The sequence below is a fragment of the Augochlora pura genome, chromosome 11 (genome assembly GCF_028453695.1).
Source record: "Augochlora pura isolate Apur16 chromosome 11, APUR_v2.2.1, whole genome shotgun sequence".
NCBI classification, from domain to species: domain Eukaryota; kingdom Metazoa; phylum Arthropoda; class Insecta; order Hymenoptera; family Halictidae; genus Augochlora; species Augochlora pura.
Window position 1 is genome coordinate 1,189,160 of NC_135782.1, and position 10,161 is coordinate 1,199,320.

Sequence of the window (10,161 nt, forward strand, 5' to 3'; positions counted from 1 at the left end):
AACCGAGCCGAGGCGGGGTTCGGAGGACGAGGGGGTGGAGGACGAGTTACGATCGGCGTTGGAGAAGAAAAAAGCAAAAGCTGTCGTTTTCTTCCATAAGTTTGCGGGGCTGGATGCGCGTGCGTGAGAGAGCCGGCCTCGATCGATGTGTAGAACTGTACGGGGTATATACGGGGGTCTAAACCATCCTCTCTTCTTTCTCCTCGTTTTCTATCCACCTTTTTCTCTCCTCCGCGAAATTCTCTCTGACGTACAGAGTGTTCCAAAAGTGGCTCTCGGTTAAAAAATACAGAGCCTTTAAGCTCAATTTAAAACAATTCTTTATGCGCTATTATTTATTTTCATTATCAAAAGTAACATCAAAAGTTGTTCAGAATAATTCCTGAGATCGTCCAGAGTAAATTTTGCCTTTACAAAAATCTTCTCCGACGCTTTGTTAACGAGTTATTAACGAAAAACGTTGACCAATGAGAGGCGAAATCAGCTGGCGCGAGATGGCCGAGCCAATCAGAGAAACCGTGCTCTGCCCACTAGTTGCCTCGACCGCCACGCGCCGGTCGTGCTCGCTTCTCATTGGCTACTGTTTTTCCTCGATAACTCGTTAACGAAGCCTCGTAGAAGATTTTCGCCGAGGAAAAACTTGCTTCGAATAATCTCAGAAACGTCTCCGATTTCCGTTTGATTGAGAATAACTTATCGGACACCCTGTATGTCCGTGTTTCTCGGTTTCTCGGTCTTCCGAGGTTTCCCCGATCGACGGCAGCACGACAGCGAAATTGAATAAGTTGCCACCTTAAATCATGAGTACACGGGGGGGGAGTGCGGGATCCCCGGAAAGGATTGGAGGGGGGGTGCCACCTCTGCTGAATAATTCAGCAGCATGGGGGATCAACCGAATATTGGGAACCGAGAGGGTGGTACAGCACGTTTTTCTATAATGGAATATACAATTTTCATTGTATGGTCCGGTGCCGGATGGGAGAGATCTCTTTCGATGTCCTCGAATCGGACGGGGTTCGGTCGAATTGTAATTCAACCCTTTGTTGGGACTCCGGGGTCACGAAGTCACTTAGATATCGCAGTTCTTCTTGAAATGTTATTTCCATTGAATTTTACAATCGACGCAGACAATTTTTCTATAGCATAATTGATCCTCGATGCAGACAATTTTTATACAGTACGATAAATAAATCCACGATCTTTTTACAACTAAAGGATAAAATTTCTCGCGCATGTACAACGAACAAATAAATAAATAAATAAATTTTTAGGGCAATGGAAAAGATGCTTCGTTAAATCCCGGAAAGTTTCGTTCGTCATTCCGACGTCTGGTTGCTGACTCTACCCCCTCCCCGTAAAGTGATTTTCCAGATGACGGTGTTATGGTGACCATAGTATCAATTACACGCCGGTTACCCCTTAACGGGCCACATAAATTCGCCGATATCGAGTACGAAACCACTTGAACACGACGGATATAGAACGGCCGGTTCTCCTACGTGCTCTCTCTCTCTCTCTCTCTCTCTCTCTCTCTCTCTCTCTCTCTCTCTCGCGCGCGTGTGCGTCGATATTCGCTCGAACGCGCGTCATTTCGAACGACCCTACGGAATTATTCTTCTCTCTAAATCATTGACGTTTCTCATCCTCGAATCGCCCGGCAACGATTCGAATTACACCGTACCGCGAGGCACCTTAATCAGTAACGCGCGTTTTATTCGCTCGCGCTCGCAATTTTTGCTCGAACGTTTGCAAGACAGAAAAATTGTCAGGCATAAAGTATCAATAAATCAGAAGTAAATAGTAGCGAGTTAATTCTCTCTATATTTTAATTAATTTAGGATATTAAATAAAATGGAAGAACAGTTCATAATGTCGTCTAAAAAATTGCTGGATAATGGCGTTGGTAATCGCACGGGGTGAGGTTATGTTAGGACAGTTTCCCCGCAAGAGTGTACATTTGTCTATGTATAACTCTTCGACAGTTTTCAAGCGAGTCGTCAGTAGTACAGAAGCAGAATTAGTCTGTCGTAAACCGTCCGTATCTGACTCTTCCCTCATCATGAGAGAAAGAGAGAGAGGGAGAGGGAGAAGCTCGTCAAGGAACGCTTAATGACGCTTCACACTTGAAAATATAGGGCGTAGCGACAGTAGCCAATAAATTTCTCGGTTTACGAGTTTTTACTATTCTCCTTTTTCTCCTCCCTTCCTCCTTTCCTTCCTCCCTTCACCCCCGGTTCAGCCACCGTGGTCCTTTTTATTTTGGACCACCTCGACGCGCCTGCCACGTTGTCGCGTGCTCTCTCTCGGCTGCGTCGCGACGTCTTCGTTATTTTCGTTTCTCGTTGCTTTTCACGCCGACGGGGTTCGGCACTCGAGTGTGCAGCTCGCGATTGTTTAACACCTTTCTAGGATCCGCCGTTTGCTCCTTCGGGTCCTTGCGCAATCACCGCGTCGAGTGCGTGTCCGATCAACCCGCTTCCTGGAGAGCCGTGCACCTCTTGCTCGATATTCCTGTTTCCACTTCTGATCTTCTTGCTCGACCTTGGCCTTCTTATTTCGTCTTCGTAGCTTTCCACGCTCTTCTCTCGTTCTTCTTATTTCATTATTAAACATTAATTATTTAATATCGATAAATTCAGGATCATCGGTTAGGATCAGGTTGACTTGGTTCTGATTAGACCAACGCTGATACTTGGTCGCGATACAATTTTAAAACCTGCGATTGCTGAATGAAATGAGAAAAGTATTATATTATAATTTCTTGTTTCGTATTGTTGCAGAGACCTAACGAACAACAACATAACAGACATTCCAGTCCGTGCCTTCCATCGAATTTCCAGCATTGAAGTCTTGTAAGTATAGCCAGGATAGAAAACCACGCGCAATAATCATTGATAAACTGTATCGCGAGTAATTTAACGTGATTGCAATGCCGTGTATTTTTTAATCGAACGTATAGCGTAATTCGTGATTAATGACGAAAGCCTTTTCTTTTCAGACTGCTCCGACGAAACCGTCTGCACACGATCGCCGACGACGCGTTCACGAACTTAACGAGCCTTCGAGTATTGTGAGTGTCCCCGACCGAAAAAAACCGGAAACACAAACGCGTCGTTGTCGATAATCAGAGAAAACGAAAAAGAAACGAAAAAAAGAGAGAAAGAGAGAAAAATCAGATTTTGATAAATCAGCGTTTTCGTTCCCGTAAACGGGGGATGCCCCGGAAATTTAAAAAGAGAACAAACTGGACTGTACAATACGTCCGCGCGGCTGCTGTGAATGAAAAGTTCTAATTCTTGTCTGCTTTGTAGGGAGCTCGATGACAATTATTTAACAAAAATTCCGACCGCGATCGTAAACCTCTCTGGCCTTGAAGACCTGTAAGTGTGCATCGATTAAGTAAAATGTAATTTGACAACTTTTTTTTACATTCTACGTCACACAACCATTTCTTCCTACGCTGTATATACACGTACATGTACAATATTTCATACGATTATGCGTCGGGGTGTCTCGTGCGTTCAGAATCAAGCCTCATAAGTCATTGATCGAAAAATGTTCGCGTGCTTTCGATCGCCGGTTCTCAGAAATCTTAATAATAGAAATTCAATTAATTATTTTTGTTACTATTGTTATTATTGCTATTATTGTTATTGTTACAAATACACGAATAGGTAAATAAATAAATGTGTGCTTATATAAAAATGTAAAAAATAGTACAGACAATGCAAATAAATAGATACTAATCTAGATAATATAAAAACATAAAGCAAAATGGCGACAGGCGATGGAAGGCATCGAAGCAATCATGGATCGTCGGGACACGGCTATTCTCGTTCTTTAGTTCGCTTGTTTCTCCGTCGAAGAGAGTAATCCGAGAAAATCGTATTCGTTTATGTTCCGTCCGGTTCCGTAGGTCCCTGTCGAACAACAAGATCGAGACGCTGGACGGGCCGGTGTTCCGCCGACTGGCCAATCTGTTGTCGCTCGATCTGCGCGGGAATCCCATCAAGGAGATCCACGGGGACGCTTTTCGGGATCTGCGGAAGCTCCGTAAGCTGTGAGTACAGTGGCGAGACGAACGCAACCGGATGTTTTTTTTTCTCTCCCCTTGCGAAGCTATTCGACCGGTCGAAGACGACACTGTGCTCCTCGTTATCCGAAGGAAGTAACATCCGCGTGCACCCCCTTGACGCACACACCCTGTTCACGACACAGGGTCGTCGGGTTAGCTCGATCCGATTTGCAAAAGGGAATCGCGCGCGCGCGCGTTCTCATCCGCCAGGATAAGGGGAGCACAGTGCCGGCTTATCCGAGATCTGCCGGAATATCAGTTGGTAACGATCTGTCCGTTTCTGCAGGATCCTCTCGAACCTGAAGGAGCTACGGATATTCCCGGATCTAAACGGCACACGGTCGTTGGAGGTGTTGAGATTAGACCGTGCCCAGATCAAGGACGTGCCGGCGAATCTCTGCGGGAACTGCCCGAGATTGAAAAGTCTGTGAGTACGCCGCGAACAACCGCGTCCGTTACCGGGCTGCTTCATGGGGTGGGGGCCATTTCTGGTTTCAGCGATCTCAAGTCGAACTACCTGACGGAGATGCCGAACCTGCGGAACTGCAGCGAGCTCAGAGTTCTGTAAGTATTATTACTAAAATAATTGCTGTTATTACTATTAATAGATAGTTTTACATATTAATTGTTCTTTATAAATATCTGTAAGTACCAATGGCGGTTCGAGCTTATTTTAATCGCTTTTATCATTCGATATTCACGCGAACTGCTGTTCTTGTTCAGGGATCTGGCCAGCAACCAGATCACCTCGCTGATGGACGAGCCGTTCCGAGGATTGAACCTGCTGCACGATCTTCTTCTGTCGAACAACAGGCTGAGGATCGTCACCGGCGACATGTTCGTCGGGCTGCCCAAGCTGCAGGTGTTGTAAGTAGCGTCGCTTGTAACTAGTCCGGCGAATATGGCTCAACGCTATCGTCTTGAAAAAGAGGGTTCGATGTTCCAGAGATCTGGAGAGCAATTACATCGAGCACATCCACCCGGACGCGTTCAAGGAGACCAAGCACCTGGAAGACTTGTAAGTGGACCGTTTTCAACGAGGCTTGGATCGAAAGTATCAGAGATTATAGATCGACTGTCGAAGCTTTTGGGTGGAGACTGTGATCTTTTGGAATTGTTCTCCGAAGCAAAATATTGACTGGAGAATTTTTTACAGAAATTTAGGGAACAACGTGTTCCCTGTACTGCCAACGCAAGGCCTGTCGGGTCTGCTTCACTTGAAGACGTATAATAATCCAGCCCTGAGGGAGTTCCCGTCGCCGGATAGGTTCCCAAGGGTGCAGACCATGGTTCTTTCCTACGCTTACCACTGCTGCTCGTTCCTGGCCATCGAGGTGGAGGAGCCAGTGACGAAATCATCCGTCCAAGAATCGATCCTCTATCCCACCGACAACGAGTTCGACATGAGCCTGTGGAACACGAGCTTCTCCGATATCTGGCCACAGCTGAGTAAGTGGCTGGCGTCGTCCACCCATGTTCTATCGTCGCCACTACCACCGCCGACACGAATCCCCTTCACGCTAAAATTATTTCGAATATATATAAATATATATATATCAGTTCGATGGTTCGCAGCTTAGCTGGCACCTTGGTTGCTGTTTTAGTTGCTTGCTCGGTTTGATTTGCCCGCTCTGCCCGACACTTAAATGCTGCAAAGCACTCTCTGTAACACTCTCGATCGTCCATCCTAACCACTCTCAGAATCCAGAGACTGTCCGAGATAGTTCTCGATAGATATCATCTCTTTTACTCATGCGACACATGACTATTGTTATCGTTCGATACGCTTGCCGCAAACTTCGCTTTGAGCTACAACCGTGAAACATACACATCACCCAAAAATTTTATCGTTCTCTCTCCCGCCCCCCGATACTTTGCAGCACTGAAGTGATGACGTTTGTTTAGATAACATGACCGACAAATTCGGCTCGCAAATAAATGAACTTCTGGCTAACTTTGGTTCAGATTTTACGTACCCCGGTAACCTGCCCTCATATGTTGAGGATTATTTTGAGGAGCAGAACGGCCGTGTTACATTGCCAGCGCAGACACTACCGTCACGGGTTCAGTGCCTGCCTCAGCCGGGTAGGTCTTTCTACGTGACTCTCTAATTGGTATCTTGGAATCTTCCGACACTTTTTCTGACGACTACGTTGTTGCAGGTCCTTTCTTGCCATGCCAAGATTTATTCGACTGGTGGACGCTGCGTTGCGGGGTATGGGTAGTATTTCTACTAGCCATGCTGGGGAACGGCACTGTCGTTTTCGTATTGATATTCTCTAGAAGCAAAATGGACGTTCCCCGGTTTCTGGTCTGCAATTTGGCCGCCGCTGACTTCTTCATGGGCATTTATCTAGGTGAGGAATATGCAAAACCCATAGAATCGTTTGCAACAAACGAAACGAGTGTCCAACGTTCTGAATTTCAGGTCTCCTAGCAGTGGTAGACGCCTCGACGTTAGGCGAGTTCCGTATGTACGCGATTCCCTGGCAAACGTCGGCCGGTTGCCAGCTAGCCGGGTTTCTAGGCGTTCTCAGCTCCGAATTGAGCGTGTACACCCTGGCGGTGATAACGATGGAAAGGAATTACGCGATAACTCACGCGATGCACCTGAACAAACGATTGTCGTTGAAACACGCCGGCTATATAATGACGGTAGGCTGGTGTTTCGCTCTGTCGATGGCTGCCCTGCCGCTGGTCGGTGTCTCCGACTACCGAAAGTTCGCTATATGCCTGCCCTTCGAGACGAACGGTAACGCAGCTCTGGCCTACGTGATCTTCCTAATGTTAATCAACGGAGTCGCGTTTCTGATCTTGATGGGCTGCTACCTGAAGATGTACTGCGCGATTCGAGGCTCCCAGGCGTGGAACTCGAACGACTCCCGCATAGCCAAGCGAATGGCGCTGTTAGTGTTCACGGACTTTCTCTGCTGGTCCCCCATAGCGTTCTTCTCTCTGACTGCCACATTCGGGTTGCAGCTGGTCTCTCTGGAGCAGGCAAAGGTGTTCGCCGTGTTCGTGCTACCGTTGAACTCCTGCTGCAACCCGTTCCTGTACGCGATCCTGACGAAACAGTTCAAGAAGGACTGCGTGCTGATTTGCAAGGCGATCGAGGAGTCCAGAGTGACTAGGGGGATCGGTAGATGCCGGCACAGCTCGAACTTCAGCAACCGGCAGACCCCGGTGAACACTAACAGCCTGATGGACCGGTCGTCCAGGGACAATCAGACGCCGTGCGCGTGCAACTCGAGACTGCTCGAGTCCGGACAGTGCTCGAGCTACAGAAGATGGGGCACGAGGATACTCTGGCCTTGCGCGAAGGATACCAGGCCACGGCACAATCGGAGCGATCAGTACGCCTATCAAATCGCCGAAATTCAACAGAAACAACACAAGAGAGCCTCCTCGGTGTCCTCCAGCGAAAACTTCTCCTCGTCGCGGTCGGATTCATGGAGGCAGACGCACCATTGCGGTATACCTCTACGCTTGCTAGACCCCAAGAGAAGAGCCTCGTCCTGGCTGATCACAAGGAAACCGTCGCAGGACTCGAATCTCAGCTCGTCCAGAAACGATTCCTCCGGTTCTGCTACTACCGCTAGTACCAGCACCTGGAGGATTTCGAGATCAAGCGCTTCCTTGGAGATCGCTGCGAGGACCACGCCTAGGCCAGCCAGGTCGAAGCCAAGACTCACGAGGCAGCTTGCCATTCAAGAGCCGGAACCGCCTGGGTCGCCCAGCAGACTCGCGGTCAGGCTACTCGCGACCATACCGTCCGCCGCTGAGACCAGCGACCAACAGGACGACGACAACACGCCGCAGAATTAGAGAGTCACTCTTCTGTTTAAACCCCGTATGCCGGACTTGGCTGCATTTAAATTCGGAGGTACAAGTACTCCATCTAAATTCAATGAGAAGAATAACAAGTTCGAAAATATCTAAAGAAAAATCACTGCATAAGAATTTTAGTAGATGCTATGGAACCGTTCAACTATGTCCGTCATGCGAGGGTTGTAAGAGTCTCGAAGGGTTTCAGTATTAAGTCCTAAATGGATGCGTGTATTGTTGGTCGAGCCGTTCCTGTCGACACTAATCCATGTGGAGGAACCAACAGCAATAGATCAGGTAGCAACCATGCCAAATTTGGGGAACTCGAAGTAACATTTCCTCACGTATCGAAACTAAGCTGGATGAGATGCTGGCCGACCTGAATGATGATTGAAAACAATTGTTAACGTCTAGTTTTCTAATTGAGTCTCCTTGTGTTTGGATAAACACGAATACCCTAAACAGCATTTCCACCATAAGTAGAATCGTCGTGGATGATTCAAGCTGACAGAAAGTGCAAGTTCGATCTCCATCGTTGACCGTCCGTTTGCACTAGATAGATGCAGTCGATGCATACCGTAGTAGCATTTGTTCTAGACACAGCTGATAAAAGGAACGAGGCATCGCGTTAACTGCCCGATACGACGGAGACAGATATTGCATTCGTTACTGCCATAATAATATTTAATGTATTCACTGCCAAATGATTCATGAAACCTTCAATAGCGACTTGTTTTTTTGTAGAAATTAATAGACGGTTAACGCGTTGGCCTCGCGTAACAAATAGTTTTATTCGGCGCTAAACAACAGATAGGTCGAAACAAGTCCAGAGAGAGAGACCATAATTTCCTGTCCATGGGCGAAGAGAAAAAGAATCCTAGACTGGTCAATTTCGTTACGGGGATCGTCTGAAAACGGACCTCGAAGATCGTAACTTTAAAGAAACCTATGACGAGGAACTCGACGTTCTATACAGTTTTCGATTAAGCATAGAGCGATAAAAGTATTTATTGATAAACTCGATGGACACACGGTGTGTTTGTTTCCCTTTGATTGATTGATCGATTGTTTTCTTATTTTATCGTAAAACTCGACTCGACGACGGGAACCCAAAAGCGCTTCTCTTGGAAACGCGAAATTTTAGCGGCCTCCGCGGACTCGAGAAATTCGGGAAAAGAAAATCCGCATAGTTTTCCTTTCTATTTTTTTTTGTTTTCGTTTTTTTGTATCGTGTGAAATCAGTATTCGAGAAACAATCGGTTAACTTAGGCCGTTAATAGGTTGCGTGAATAGTTTTGCGTTGTTAATAAGACTGACGGTTTGTAGAATTCGTCCCGCGAGCACGTCGACTTCACGATCGAAAGCCAGGCACACGAGGGAGCCCCGCAATACTATCGATTTAGTAGTAAACTCGGTTAGTTGTCCGACGGTTAATTTATTTTTTAAACTGCGATTTGTTATACTTATCACTGGACTGCGGATGTTGGAACGACAACGTCGCAATAAGAATTTATATTCATTTGACCAGTGTGATCCGCGTTGAACGTAATCGTTTCAAAAAAATGTTTGCAAGAACATCCGCAGTTTGATCGTTACAGTGATTCATGAAATCTCGAAAAATATCTTTCGCGGCGTCATGAACCGCTTTAATAACGTTTTAATAATTGTTGCAGCTAGTTAGTTGATTGTTAGGTTGCAGATAGATCGTTTTAGCCTAAAAGTTATTATAAGATCGTTATACAGAGTGACTCGGTGTAATTATCGTCACTTGACACCATCGAAAATTGACCGCTTCGTGTCGTAACGCTGCGTGTCAAATTATATTGGTGTTCGGTGGTGATAACAATTACTGAACCACCCTGTAGTGTGCAAATGTTTATATACGCGGTTTTGCATTTACGCGCAACACAAAGAGAAAGAGATAGGGAGTGCGAGGAAACGTGAAATTAGAGAGTATGCGTGCGAAAAAGAAAGACAAAGACGCTCTATAGTATTACCATTTTACCGAACTTAATTCTGTCGTTTCCATTGTTTGTTCACGGCGACTGTTTCTTTGTTCGAGCGTGTTTTTGCATGTGTGTCCGGCGCGAACTATTTAATAACATTTTTCTAATAAAATCCAGTGCATCGCAAACGAAAAACGTGATGTTGTTTCTCAGTCCATTGCCCAACAATTTCTTGCACAAATGTTTTGCTGCAATTGCCAATGCTGTCGGTGTCCAACATTATCGACCTACGATGCATGCCATATATCCTCTGCA

The 10,161-nt window shown here is 46.3% G+C and overlaps 1 protein-coding gene across 3 annotated transcripts in view; it reads left to right on the top strand.

The window, feature by feature from the left end:
- The window catches only part of Rk (G-protein coupled receptor rickets), a 35,587-nt gene extending 25,555 nt beyond the window's left edge, over positions 1 to 10,032 (top strand). Inside the window, exons 2-13 of one of the 3 annotated variants that reach the window (XM_078194417.1) lie at positions 2,781 to 2,852; positions 2,999 to 3,070; positions 3,312 to 3,380; positions 3,917 to 4,060; positions 4,362 to 4,502; positions 4,574 to 4,639; positions 4,799 to 4,942; positions 5,022 to 5,093; positions 5,232 to 5,524; positions 5,981 to 6,160; positions 6,238 to 6,432; positions 6,504 to 10,032. In XM_078194417.1, the coding sequence (XP_078050543.1) occupies positions 2,781 to 2,852; positions 2,999 to 3,070; positions 3,312 to 3,380; positions 3,917 to 4,060; positions 4,362 to 4,502; positions 4,574 to 4,639; positions 4,799 to 4,942; positions 5,022 to 5,093; positions 5,232 to 5,524; positions 5,981 to 6,160; positions 6,238 to 6,432; positions 6,504 to 7,900 (2,845 nt within the window). In that variant the 3' untranslated portion in view covers positions 7,901 to 10,032. Of the gene's footprint in view, positions 1 to 2,780; positions 2,853 to 2,998; positions 3,071 to 3,311; positions 3,407 to 3,916; positions 4,061 to 4,361; positions 4,503 to 4,573; positions 4,640 to 4,798; positions 4,943 to 5,021; positions 5,094 to 5,231; positions 5,525 to 5,980; positions 6,161 to 6,237; positions 6,433 to 6,503 lie in introns of those variants that run through there. The other 2 variants (XM_078194418.1, XM_078194419.1) reach the window with 2 other exon arrangements.
- Positions 10,033 to 10,161: the final 129 nt, after the last annotated feature.